Consider the following 15,025-nt stretch of genomic DNA (forward strand, 5'->3'; position numbering starts at 1 on the left):
GAAAGGAATTTTATTCTTCACTTCATTCGTTCTCAATTTATCGCAAACTTGATATTGCTTTTAATAAAAATATTTCAATTATCGAATATTTTACAAATACGCTGCAATTCGATGCTTTCATAAACGTATGTAATATTTTTATATAAATATGCTGGTAATTTTCATTACATAACATACGTTCCCCTCTTGTATTTCGATTAAAACGAATAAAGCTTCTTACGTAACAATCGAACTGTCCTTACTTCCAACAATTTATGAAAAACTGCGAAAATATACAGAATGCACTTAATACGCGGAATTTGATTTATTTACGAAAGAGCGTGCAGATTTTATCCCCTCGAAAGCTAATGAATTAACGAATGAATGTGAAAGTTCGAATTGGATCTTCTCAAATTTACGTAAATTTGATTTCCAACTTCTCCTACTCTGATATATCGTTTCATCTCGAATGAAAATAAATTATATCGTATTTGCCTATGTATGGAGGAATAAAGATCGATTTACTTTTCATTCATGGCTCGATTAACAAATCACTATAATAGTCGCAAAACTCGTCGATTCAGCGTCGTCCTTCAGTTTATAAAACTGTACAAGAAAAGCATCGATGGACGTCGAACGGATGAACAATAGCGTCCTTCACAATAGAAATCGTGATTTACATCGCGAGTTATTCGTTCAAGGATCGAAACGATCCGGGAACCGGACGATTTCTAGTGACACGCCTTCGTTAAACCGGTACCGGAAGTAGTCGTTACTCAAACACCAGCCAGCCGAGGTCGCTCTTGAAAATTAGGCTCGCGGCTGCACCGTGGCCTCGTGTAATCGATTCACGCTGCCCACTGTGCCCACGTGTTTCCAAAAGCCTAACACGTTACACTTCTGCATGTTCTCATGGCCGACTTCGCCGGTCGTGCGATCTAAACGCAATATAGAACCAAAAGTCGTCCACTGGGATATTCGGTTTATTTTTGGAAAATATTATTCTAAGAACTGTTAAACGATCGTGGAAATAAGAAGCTGGACGCATCAAAGCTTCGAAGCTTCAAAGGAAGATGGAATGTCGGGGCTTGTAATTGAAGTTTATCGTAAAATTAGAGAGTACTCGGTGTTAAAGGATCGCGTTCAATTAAATTAGGTGAAATTAGAAAATTCTCAAGTTTCGTTTAATGAAACGAAAATGAAACGATTAATCCGCGATTCTTATATTCCATGAATTTTATTTAATTTATATTTTTTCCCTTCAAATATATATTTTTTTCATTGTCCTTGAATATTTCGCCCTTTCAAGCGCGTTGGACGTTCGAAAGGAAGTTTTACAGTCGCGTGAACCAAGGAACACTGAACGCAACCAAAGAATCATGGAAATATTTATTTGTTTAATTGAATCTTTCACTTGTCATTGTATCGCATCGATTTTTATTTCTCTGTTAATTTTCTCCCTTATTTTTTTTTTTTTTTTGTTCGCTCTCATCTCATGTTTTTTTTATCATCTCATTTTTTACAGCATGGCCGCTCAGACTCGTACAGGGTCGCAACGCTACCGAAAATACGCGACGACAACAAAACAGCCGATGGGATGTACAAGGTATTCACAGCGTGACTTCCGGTCCGCGGTGGCTCTCCATTTTTGTGTTACGCCGGCACTTCTCGCCGGTGCTTGCTTCATCGACGACGGATCTTCCAATCCTGTCATCGTTTCTATCGCAATCGCTCTCTTTTTCTCCGCGAATCTTCGCAATTCTCTCTGCAAAAGATACTCCGTCACTTCTATCGTGTGGCTTCTCTCTGGTTTCCCTTCCTCGACGTTCTCAACTAACCATTTTCCTCGTCATTCTACTCTAACAATCACAGGAGATTCGCGACACAATTTTCCGTAATATTCTTTCATAGAATTTCTTCTAAAACCTCTTTCATATCTCTGCTCTTTCTGTTCTTTCGAACGAGACACTTTTATCAATGTCTCTGATCTGTTCCTCTGCGAAGGGAGGAGTCTTATTTTCTCTATGGTGACTGGTACTAACGCATTCTTTTTTATATACACTGGTGTACAAAAGTTTTCAGCTGCTATACACGTCTTTCGTTTTATATCGCAAGAGTGATACGACACGTTCTAAGAAAATTTTAACTAATATCAGTAGGAAGCTGTGATAAGTAAAAGAAAATGGTACAACAAGTTGTTATACGATCACATGGTATTAGTTAAAATTTAAGTGAAATTTGTTCATGGTGTCGATTTTCGAATATAAGATGAGAAGTCTATAGAGCTGGAGATTTTTTAATATTACTGTATTCTGCACAGTATTATCTAATACTCGCTATGACACTGACTACTAACACAATGTATATAATTAATTTATACCATTTAACAATTAATATATATTACTGTGACATTACGATTCGTGGCTGAGTAATATTCTCTTTGGGATTTTGTGTGTCGCCTACTTTCTGGATCTTAATGACTCTATTTAGGACAATTGATTGATATCAGAGATGAAGGGTTGAAACTGGTCTCCTGACGATTCTGTATGATCGTGGAAACGAAACATCTTGTAATTAACGATCATACGATTAATTATTGTATCTGAAAGATTATATTGTAAATATTTCTTGTGCGAAGTGGTGTTGGAATGAAAAGTAATTTTGTATGGTGAAGGATATTCATAGGGTATCCTTATACTTTGATAAGGACATTTTGCTTTTAACGAAGATTGTGGTATTATCATAATTTTGAAATACAGTTGAAATATTTAAAGAATTTCTGATTTCTCTAATTAGAAAATTATTCTGAAAGTTTTAATTAATTTGAAGAATGTATTGTGAGATTTAAAGAATTAATTATTAAATCATCAATGTGAAATATCAATATTCTAACTTGAACATTTATTCAAGGAACTTAAACTAATCTCAGAAATGTTAATTAAAGTATTAAGTATTCCCTTGCTATTTTCCTTATAATTCTTTCATATAAAAAAAATCGATATTTTTACCATCTTCGTTAAAAGTAATATTCCCAACCTATTTGTATTATAGGATATTAAACAAAGTATTTATAACTTCAAGCTTAAGAACTGGCTTTACTCTTAGTTGCTAATAGCGTTCACCTAGATTCGACGTAACACCAAACTTGAGAAAATAAAACGGGCTTCACCTAACATCTCGCTAACTCGCTTTCACCTTTGATTAATCTGTTCTATGTTATTTTTGCAAAACAGTCGCGGCGGAAGAATCCAAAACGGAGAACGGACAATTTAGAGGACCTGAAGCAGGAGCTGGACATTGACTTCCACAAAATTACACCCGAGGAACTATATCAGAGATTTCAGACGCACCCCGAAAACGTAAGTACATTCACATTTTTAACCCTTTCGCGACCAAATCTTCTTTTCCTTTTTCCTCTCCGAAGAAGAATTTTGTTTATCAATGACATATAACAGAAACCTAATTGAAATCATTCTTTGATAGTTTGCATAGAAAAAAAGGTCAGGACCATCTCTACTGAAAAGCAATACATTGGTCGTTTGGTTAAATAAAAATCTCCACGAACTTTAGAAAATTGAATGTTCTAACGATCAATATTTTAATTCGAAAATTTACTCAGAACTTCAACCGAGGCAGAGAAAATTTTAGGGCTGTTTACTTTGAATCGCACTTGAGATCTATGTAACGTTACATGTGTGAAATTTGAAAGAGTCGATCTTTGCTTCTCATGAAATATTATTTAAAAAATGTGGAAGTCAAATGAATTAAAAAAGAAATCCTTGGGATCGCGTTCTTCTAACCAATTTAGAGAACTTCGTGAGTGTTTACTTTGAATCGTACTTGAAGTGTAACGTTACATGTGTGGAATTTGAAAGAGTCGATCTTTGCTTCTCATGAAATATTATTTAAAAAATGTGGAAGTCAAATGAATTAAAAAAGAAATCCTTGGAGTCGCGTTCTTCTAACCAATTTAGAGAACTTAGTGAGTGTTTACTTTGAATCGTATTTGAAGTGTAACGTTACATGTGTGGAATTTGAAAGAGTCGATCTTTGCTTCTCATAGAATATTGTAAAAAAAAAGAAAAAGTAAAATGATTAAAAAAAAAAAATCGTTGAAATCGCGTTCCAGTTTAGAATAATTACTTGGTGCTGACGCGAGCCGAGTTCTCTTTCTTTCTTTCTCTGCCACCGAGTCGCGCGCCTCGATCGATCGGGTTATTTAAAGCTCTCGAGTATCATCGCTGACACGAAATTCCTGATGTCCCTTATTTAGCGAGGCCGATAATTGTGGAACGCGTTGCAATCGTTAACACAAGACGTGAATGGATTGATTGAAAAATTAAAAAGAAAAAATAGTACATATATGCGTTAATATATCGCTATAGCAAAATTTCAATATCTACTAAAATTATCTAACTCTTGGTTAAAATTTCTGATTGGAGAGCATGTAGTCTATTATTAATTTGTTCCAATAATTAATACCATCCTGGATATAATCATTGCGTACAATGATTTTGTGTACGATGATGAAGAATAGTTTCAATGATTGTTTCTCCGGTCTTTGCTACCGTTATGAATATCCGCATTAATTTGGAAATGATGTTGGTCCATGATGTTCATTGAAAGAACAAAATAGATATTCGAGGCATATTGAGAGTTGGAATAGATAAATGTTGCCAAAATGATTAATAGTTTGAGTATCAATGAAGATTGATAATTCAGATTTTTATAATTTTATATTAAAAGTATTACATAACTATTGGGACATTATTAGAATTGAACGACCATAATCAAAGAGTGATCAAATGCTAACTGTAAACAGTACTTGTACTCATTTTACACAGAGTAAGAACTATAACCAATAAATAAGAAGAAGTTAGAGAACATCGCAATCTAATCAAAAATAAAGGTCAAACTTTATAATCCACACAGTATTTGACAACTTAATATCTAAACTATCATAACACTGTTTCGATTTGGCAACAATTATAAATCGCAATAAACCTCAAACTTTACCAAAGAAATACTCTAACAAATCAGACATAATGCTACAAACATGATGAACTAACGATAAACTATTTTTGTTTCAGGGCCTCAGCCATGCGAAGGCAAAAGAGAATCTAGAGAGGGACGGTCCAAACTCGCTGACACCGCCGAAACAAACGCCCGAATGGGTCAAATTCTGTAAAAATCTGTTCGGAGGTTTCGCGTTACTGTTGTGGATCGGCGCGATCCTCTGCTTCATCGCGTACTCGATTCAAGCAACGACCAGCGAGGATCCAAATGACGACAATCTGTACCTGGGTATCGTGTTAGCGGCGGTGGTCATAGTTACAGGCATATTCTCGTATTACCAGGAAAGCAAATCCAGCAAGATTATGGAATCGTTCAAGAACATGGTACCGCAGATCGCGACTGTAATTAGGGAAGGTGAAAAACTGACATTGAAAGCGGAAGAACTGGTACTTGGAGACGTCGTGGATGTTAAATTCGGCGATCGTATCCCGGCCGATATCCGTATCATTGAATCGAGGGGCTTCAAGGTGGACAACAGCTCTCTGACCGGTGAATCCGAGCCGCAATCCAGGTCTCCAGAATTCACGAACGAAAACCCATTAGAAACAAAAAATCTCGCATTCTTCTCGACAAATGCCGTTGAAGGAACCGCAAAGGGTGTTGTGATCTGCTGTGGTGATCAAACTGTAATGGGAAGGATTGCTGGTTTAGCGTCCGGCCTTGATACCGGCGAAACTCCGATCGCTAAGGAAATCCACCATTTCATCCATCTGATCACAGGCGTAGCTGTATTCCTTGGTATTACTTTCTTCCTTATCGCCTTCATTCTTGGTTACCATTGGCTCGACGCTGTTATCTTCTTGATTGGTATTATTGTGGCTAACGTACCGGAGGGTTTGCTAGCGACTGTGACTGTGTGCCTGACGTTGACCGCCAAACGTATGGCGTCCAAGAATTGCTTGGTTAAGAACTTGGAGGCAGTGGAAACCCTGGGCTCGACATCGACCATCTGCTCTGACAAGACTGGCACACTCACACAGAATCGTATGACCGTTGCTCACATGTGGTTCGACAATCAGATCATCGAAGCTGACACGACAGAAGATCAGTCTGGACTTCAATACGATCGTACCAGCCCTGGATTCAAAGCTCTGGCAAAAATCGCTACCCTGTGCAACCGTGCCGAATTCAAAGGTGGTCAAGAAGACAAGCCTATCCTGAAAAGAGAAGTGAACGGCGACGCTTCGGAAGCTGCTCTGTTGAAATGTATGGAACTTGCTCTTGGTGACGTTATGGGCATTAGGAAACGCAACAAGAAAGTCTGTGAGATTCCGTTCAACTCTACCAACAAGTATCAAGTTTCTATCCACGAATCGGACAACCCAGACGATCCTCGACATCTTCTCGTGATGAAGGGTGCGCCAGAAAGAATTCTTGATCGTTGCTCGACTATCTTTATCGGTGGTAAGGAAAAAGTACTTGACGAAGAGATGAAGGAGGCATTCAACAACGCTTACTTGGAACTTGGTGGCCTTGGTGAACGTGTACTCGGTTTCTGCGACTTCATACTGCCGTCCGACAAATTCCCGATCGGCTTCAAGTTCAATTGCGACGACCCCAACTTCCCGGTTGATGGACTCCGCTTCGTGGGCCTGATGTCTATGATCGACCCGCCCAGGGCTGCGGTGCCCGACGCGGTTGCCAAGTGCCGTTCCGCCGGCATCAAGGTCATCATGGTAACCGGTGACCATCCGATCACTGCCAAAGCCATTGCCAAATCTGTCGGCATCATCTCTGAAGGTCAGTTTTCTTGGTAGTTCATTTATTTACTTTTCTTCTAATCCATCCTCTATAATTGGTTATATCGAGGAGATTCTGTTTAATGTAGGAGATTATACTATATAACAATTGTTTGATAACTATGGTGTGCAAAGATCAGTAATGAAAAGCAAATACAATTTCTTTCTCATTGAACCTGTAACTGAATATCTGCGCGTTACTTGCGCTTAGGAAGGAGCTAAACTTTAGTTAAAGCAAAGTAACCGCCGAAACTGTTTAACCAAATTTAATCAAATTGCCACATTTACATCCGAATCTCCTCGTTTCCCAAATCGTTTCGGTATACCGCGTAGTCAAGCAGAAGAATGCAAATGAGAATTTCCCCTTCGACTCTGTCCCTTCTTATAAAATATTCATAAATTCGCAGCAGCTGTTAGGAACCTGATAAGTAATTTCGATCTTACACTTCCTAAGGGAGTGGACAGTTACGTAAATTTATTGGAAAATCAGATCGAAGCGTCGAGCACCCTTGCTTTCTTAGAAGAAAATACTTAGGTTGAAAATGATATTTTTGATCAGGTAACGAGACCGTCGAGGACATTGCTCAACGGCTGAATATCCCGGTATCCGAAGTCAATCCTCGCGAAGCTAAAGCCGCCGTTATCCACGGAACCGAACTCAGGGAACTGAACTCCGACCAACTGGACGAGATCCTCAGGTATCACACCGAAATTGTGTTCGCCCGTACCTCGCCACAGCAGAAGCTCATCATCGTCGAAGGCTGCCAACGAATGGGTGCTATCGTCGCTGTAACTGGTACGCTATTTTATTTTATTCTTTACCCTTTTCTGTGAATGATATTTTCCATCGCTGTGAACATTTGTTTCAAATACAACATGGTTGTTTCGCATAAATCCAAACGATTCAATCCCACTATGGCTCTATTGGCAAAAGCAATCTCTGCCGGGTCTATGAATAGATCATTGTTAGATATTCCTTTTTCTATTCATAGGAATATACAATGAATAAAAATAGAGATTAGATAATTCGAACGTAACATACTAATCAGACCATTTGACCAGTTTGAACGCAACAATCAGTTCAAACAACTTCATACCTGAACCGAATGATCCTACGTTATAATATTTCTCTGAATAATCCTCTTTAAGTTCTTTGGAGTGCACTGACTCTTAAGGTAGAAACACGTTACTCTCGCGTCACGTGAAATCACGTAACAACGGGTTATTTCACGTGACGTTCGAGAAGTGTGAGCCGGTGTATTTCCATCGTTTTAAATCCGTTGGAAACAAGTCAGCGTCACGCCACGCTGTTTACGGCATTTCGCGTATCGTCGCGTGTAAAAGCATACATCAATTCCGCGACGTCTGGCTATTTTAATGTCGCGTGAGCAGCGCAGACAATGAAGGAATTATTAATAGAAAGTGCGAGGAAACGTACAGTGTTATTTAAGAAAAAATCCTGCGCCTCTGTGAATCGGAAGATGCTACGAGAGGCTTGAGAAGAAGTTGATCGACAGTTAAAAATATTTTGTAAGTACAAACATGGTAATTATTTAAAATTTCTACGTATTTATACAAACAAAATCTAGATGAATTCAAATAACAGTAGTTTGCTATTGTGTTTTATAAACTTGTTAATCCTTTGTTTCTAATCTTCCTCTGCGAACCATATTTATTTGCCACGGTACTGTGCCATCGGAGGAGTCCAAGTATTCCTTAAAATATTCGCGAATTCTAAACGTTGTTTGAGTAAAATTTTGTCTCACTTATATTCTTATATTCTTTGTAAAGAAGCAGGCAGTTATCAAGTTTCGGTAAAACTCAAGCTTCAACTTGTCACATAACGTTTGATGTAGACAGCACGTCATCCTGTCACTTCTGCTTATGCTTCTAACTGATTTCTAAAGACTGTCCAGTGGTTAAAATAGCAAATGTATTTTCTAGAATTCGTCTAACTCGCGACGACCTACAATTAATAATCTTGTTTGCTTCATTCCCTGCCGAATGATATTTGCTATCAATGCATCGTTTCCTACAATGAAATATAATTGAGCCTCGCCATTCTCCACAATAGGAGAGATGCTCGTGGAACAGTGAGCTATTTAGTTTCTAGTTTTCTTCCAAAAGATGATGGAAACTTGTAGTTAGCATCAATTAAAACTAACAGTACCGTGGAATGATTGTAATTACAGAATTTTTGGATTAGTAGGACATTTTTCAAAGACTTCTTGTTGGCTTCTTCAAACATCTTTTATTATTTCTCTAATAGTACCGAATCTTAGCTTGTAATTAAGAGCTATATTTTGGAGAGAATTACCAAAAGTTTGCAGTAAAAAAAAGAAATTATTTTAGCCGAATATGCAGAAAAGAAGCGGAACAAGCGGTGGAGCAGAAAAGCGGCAAAGCTGCTAAGAAAATTATACCGTGGGAGCATTGACTGCTCAGGCAAATGACGTCACCTTTGTCATTTCTGGGTGCCAGAATGTAAGCATAACGAAACCTTACTTCCTTGGTAGAGTTTTAAAATAAGTATTAATGTTTCTTTTTATGTTCTTATTTTATATTTTTTATATTCTTATATATATATTTGTTATATTAGTGTAACTTGTTTCAGAACGCATAGTAGCATAGGAGAACCTGAATAGCAAGTGTCGGAAAATGATATAATTCAGTAGGAAAATAGTGCAAACGATCAGGACAGCACGGAAAATGCAGACGGGAGCCAAATCAGTTCAGTCCAGATTAGAAAAAAATTCTACGAATAACACAGAAGAGATAGGAGTATTAGAAATTACAAAAGCAATAAATGCCATAAGTCTATGTTGAAAAGTATGATGCAAGAAATGATAAATAGTATTAGTAGTAATAGAAGATGTGAAATAAAGAGAAACTCATATATTCTTTTGAAGTATGGCAAGAATGACAGGACAGTTGCCATCATACGAGTAAAGTGAAATCAAATTCACATTGAATTGTGCAATATGACAAGCAGAGATCCAAAATCAACAGAAACAAGATTTCTGTCCTGACCAAGTCATCCAAGCATCCCATTCTCGGCCAGACTCTTCATATACGTTATGACTGGCTGTAATATCAATTAATAAAAGAATACCTTCAATTTTATTATAAATATACCTTGCTAATCTTTCACGAGTGCTTATAGTTCTACGAAATTTTTTATTCTCTTTTCTTTATATCATTTTCAATTAGACTATGCAAAAATTCAAATTCGTCTTTAGTCTTTCTGAAACACATATGTATCAACTAGGATATTCTTCTAATTCTTTAACTAAATGGCTATATTCTCCCAGACGTTTTCTCTTTGCATTTATTTCCAAATAGTAGCCAAATTGATCTATTCTGACGCGTTCTATTCTGAATCAGAAGTGCTGCAAGATTTTGTATATTTTCCTCTTAATCGGAGGAGCTACCTGCTTGAGGTTTCACATTCCATTATTCACAAGAAACGATGTGTTATTAAATGGTTTCCAATGTATAAGGTGATACAAAAATAATAAATAAATCCTACTTATGATATTACATGCTATCGTATACAATGCAGTAACACATGATTTCACGTGTTACTACCTTTACTGTAATGTGTCTCTACCTTTACTATAGCGAACTGCAGCTTGTTTATTACCTGTGCTGCACTTGACCAAATCCTCTTTTGATTTGTAATACAGAAAATTCTACATTACACTTGTTAATAATTTTAATGAATCCTCACATACATATAACAATGATCTTCTGTATTAGACTCGGTTAATTCCTTGAGCCATACGTGGATTATTATTTCAAATGAGCAACAAGCAAACGTTTGAAATCCTTTGCCATACTCACTGTTATACTTACACTGAATCTCCTACTAATTCTTCCAATTAATTCTATAAATGCCACTTTTCTTGTTTCAATAAATTTCTGACATTCTAGACTTTCCTAAACAGCAAAATTCTAAACTAACTTCTTTTTGTTAATTCTTAGTTTCTACGCAACTTTGAATTTGTAGAAACCTACAAATTCTTAGGACCAAGTATATTATGACCAATCTACGCGATTACTCCTACCATCTGTAACATTTAATCCCAACAACAAAACCTTTGCACTCTACTCCTATTCCTACAGAATCATTTCACATACAACTTGACGTTCGATTAACTTGCAATTGCATTGGGATCTATTCAATAATTCCAGGTGACGGTGTGAACGATTCTCCTGCGTTGAAGAAGGCCGACATTGGTGTAGCCATGGGTATTGCTGGTTCTGACGTGTCCAAGCAAGCAGCTGACATGATTCTGCTCGATGACAACTTTGCCTCGATCGTGACCGGTGTCGAGGAGGGTCGACTGATCTTCGACAACCTGAAGAAATCCATCGCGTACACCCTCACCTCGAACATCCCCGAGATCTCACCTTTCCTGGCGTTCATCCTTTGCGACATTCCTCTGCCTCTTGGTACCGTCACTATTCTCTGCATCGACTTGGGAACGGACATGGTGAGTCACATTTTACCATTCGCGTTTCGATCATCTCTATCACATGTTAGACATGCTCGAAACGCAAACAGCAAAGATTTCGTATCGAATTCGGCGACTCCTCGACGAGTTTCGTATTCCGATGAAATCGGTTGAGGTGTCGTTGACATTCGTCTATTCTTAATCGAAGGTTTTCAGCATTGCGTAATTGTCTGAATATTTATCATTGGAATAATCGATTCCATTCGTCCGTGGAATAGTCCATACATGCGGATTGTGTGTCTAAAAACGATGAATTGCCAGGTGCCAGCCATATCCTTGGCGTACGAGCATGCAGAATCGGATATCATGAAGAGAAGACCTCGTGATCCTTATCGAGACAACCTCGTCAACGAAAGGTCTTTCATTTTTCAATTTGCGGGAGAGATAGCTTCTCGAAGTACATCGAGTTAGACTTGTACGATTGTTTAGAGCAAGCTAGAGCTCCAGTAATCGCAGTATCGCCAGATCAACCATCTAGGAGCATCCTTTTGACGAGTGGAAGCTAGTTTTTATCGATTTCAGTTGGTGTATCCTTCTTATTTAGGTGGCCATGTTTGCGAAAACCAATCTGCAGAGGAGTCGCTACACATACGAGATAATTTGTCTCTCTGTTAAATTGTTGGAACACGAGAATCTTGATTCTGTTTGAGATCTTGAGACGCGTTAATTTCTGCTTGATCGAACTTTGATAAATTTGTGTTGAGACTAGATCTTTTAATTATGTTTTGTGTTATATATATTTAGATGTGAGTTTAGAGATAGAAGAGGTTTCATTTAGGATCAAGATACTCGTACTTTCAGATATAATCAAGTTTTTCCAGCGAAAGCAGAGTCGATCTGACGAGCCAGATACGAAAGAAGAAATTCTCGAAGGAATTTTGCAAGATCATCGAATTGATGATCCGAGGGAAAACCGATCCCGAAGTACATCCTTTTTCATCCCTTCACACTTCCTGCCTCATTGTTCCAATCGATTTGGTTCTCTCAGTTGATTTTTTGCTTACCTTTTCTGCGTTCTCATCGTATGATACTCACTGGTCGCAAGAATGCTGACTGATCACATTGTAATTCGTTGTTGCAATTTGAAACTAACTCAAAGAGTCTATAAAAATTTTGTGAAAATGACAGAGAAAGAATGTTCCCCTCTTTTGCGTCAATTCTTTTTTTATTTATATCTCTTTTTGAATCCGTGAATCTGAAAAAAAATGAGGATAGTCAGCATTCTTGTATCGCGGGTCAGCAAGAAACGATACTCATCATTGTTCTAACTGTTGGCGTTGTTACTGAGCCTGTTGATAATGTGACGTCAGGTGCCAGCCATCTCACTTGCCTACGAGGAGGCAGAGAGCGATATTATGAAGCGACATCCACGAAACCCCTTCACTGACAAGCTAGTTAACGAAAGGTAACACATCAACAACATAACCGAGTCTTGACAAAAAAAAGAAATGAACTACTACTACTGCTACTACTACTACAACTACTACTACAACTACTACTTACTACTATTACTACTACTACACCACTGATACTTTTTATGGTCAGAAAGAGTAATCGGTGACATGATCTGCTTGATTCTTGAAGTTTCATTCATTTCCACGATTAAATATATCTAACAAGAATGATCACACCGTTAATTTTTTCTTAAATGAAATTTGCTTAAGAATTTAAAGAACGAAATAAATTGAAAATAAAATGAAATAAGTGACACAGTATTGAAAATCTTTTCTAAGAAAATACAATGAAACTTTGACTTCAGGAATCAGGTCACAGAAGAGTCTCCATTACCCGTCTATTGGTCGTTACACCTCTTATATTATTCCTATCGTTATTGTACAGTAGCTAGTTCTGTCTCGTATATACTCTCGGACACTATAAGAAAGAAAGAAGAAACAAAGATACAAATAACGACACAGAGATATATCACGACACGTTTCTAGCCCAAAAATAAAGCTCGTACAAACTCGTTGTCCGATCATACGCGCAGACCACGAGGAACTGTGAACGAGGTGACAACGATTCTCGTGTTACAAATTAATCCCTAGCCTGATTTTTGTCCGTGTGCATACGAATTGTTCGATGTTGTATTCTTTTCTTCGTGTTCAGTTCTTCTCTTTCTTTTCTTTGTCTTATGTTCCATTCTCTGTTTCTTTTTCCCCCTTTTTTTTTTGTGGAAAGTTTGTCGAATTAATTAACTGTCCTGTGTTTGTTGAACGAAATTTTTACGTTAACGAATTTCTACGTGAACGACCAAACGGTTGCTGGTTCGCGAGTGAATGCCACTTTTCAACTAAATGCATCGCATTGAAAGAAAGAAAGTAAAAAAAAAAATATGGATAAAATCCTGCGTTTCGCATTTGAAGAGAAGCATAACTGTCTGAAGGATTGTCTAAAACGCTTTTTCTGTCACAAAGAAAGCTTTTTCGCTCGAGCTTCCACGTGAACGAACACGTATTTTAAAATAAAACAGGAACATAAGGAAATTTTGGTACATTGTTCTTGTATATACGTATATATATATATAATTTTCTATATTTTTCTTTTGTTTCCGTATCTTTTTTCTCCTACTTGCGTTTCCTCGCTTTGTAAGTTTGTTGGTCGAAACGCTAAAGGCTGTGGGTTTAATTTGTTCCGATGCCTTGGTCGAAGAACTATCAGACACACTAGGAGATGATAAATGACCGAATGATCGAACAAGGTAACAGAATGGTGCACGCAGGTATAAAAACACATGAGGGCATTTTGGTGACTGGGTATTATTTACACACTATAGAGCTTTATTATCTACTCTCAACTTTTAATATATTCTCTATCTATCAAAGCTGGATTGTGAATCTTGATCGGTGACGTTTGCTCGTCCACGATTAACCGATACTAAACTCGATTTCGATTGTTCGACGAAACAATTTTAATTGAGATCGGACAAGAAGCTTTGCCTGTCGTCTGTTAAATTTATCGATAATCTATTATCCATATCATCGTTAGATTGCGTACGATACAATTCGATTATCATAAAATGTCATCTGCAGAGAAAAAGTATTTGCTGGAATTGTTAAAATATCGTAGGACGAGCAATCAGTCAATTTCCTTTTTCGAAGATTTTCCTCATTCCTTCGAATGAACACGAAAAGAAAGACAAAATACAAATATTGCCAGTCAAGCAGTCGCTTCCATAACGGTGATCTTCGCTTGTAATTTGTGTGTTATTTCGTTAACGCCAAAGGTAAGCCCATCTCTATCTATTTATTCACTTCCTCTGCCACTTTCTCTATGATACTATTTCTCTACTTCATATTTTCCAGCTCAGCTTTTTCTCTAATCTTCTCGCCATCCTCCTTTCTTATCAAAAAGTTCTGTCGCCGTCATCGATCGTCTGCCACGTTTGGCCCACTACGGACAAGGAAGTCCTTTTCTCTTCTTTTCTCCCTCGTTTTTCACCGCATATTCTTCTAAAAATAAAAAGAAAAACCAGTTCCATCGGTGATGACGTATCGAGATTCAAAGGAGCACAGATCGATCTGCTCGATCTTCGTCGCTTTTCCATTCGATCATTCATATTTTTAATTACCAGACAACACGTCGTCCACGAGTTCCGATACGACACCATCATCATCATCATCATCATTATTATCATTACTATGAATCCTGTTTTGTTAGATAGTATTCTTTATTACGTAAAATTGTTTACTTCACCTACTTTCTCAATTTCATTGC

The 15,025-nt window shown here is 37.5% G+C and overlaps 1 protein-coding gene across 8 annotated transcripts in view; it reads left to right on the forward strand.

The window, feature by feature from the left end:
* The window catches only part of LOC132912505 (sodium/potassium-transporting ATPase subunit alpha), a 166,564-nt gene that overhangs the window by 138,238 nt on the left and 13,301 nt on the right, over positions 1–15,025 (forward strand). For 3 of the 8 annotated variants that reach the window (XM_060969978.1, XM_060969981.1, XM_060969982.1), the window contains exons 2-7: positions 1,505–1,585; positions 3,213–3,338; positions 5,070–6,795; positions 7,354–7,590; positions 10,989–11,290; positions 12,622–12,716. In XM_060969978.1, the coding sequence (XP_060825961.1) occupies positions 1,505–1,585; positions 3,213–3,338; positions 5,070–6,795; positions 7,354–7,590; positions 10,989–11,290; positions 12,622–12,716 (2,567 nt within the window). Of the gene's footprint in view, positions 1–1,504; positions 1,586–3,212; positions 3,339–5,069; positions 6,796–7,353; positions 7,591–10,988; positions 11,291–11,572; positions 11,668–12,621; positions 12,717–15,025 lie in introns of all 8 variants that reach the window. The other 5 variants (XM_060969984.1, XM_060969985.1, XM_060969986.1 and 2 more) reach the window with 3 other exon arrangements.

Source organism: Bombus pascuorum, chromosome 12 (assembly GCF_905332965.1).
Source record: "Bombus pascuorum chromosome 12, iyBomPasc1.1, whole genome shotgun sequence".
NCBI lineage: Eukaryota > Metazoa > Arthropoda > Insecta > Hymenoptera > Apidae > Bombus > Bombus pascuorum.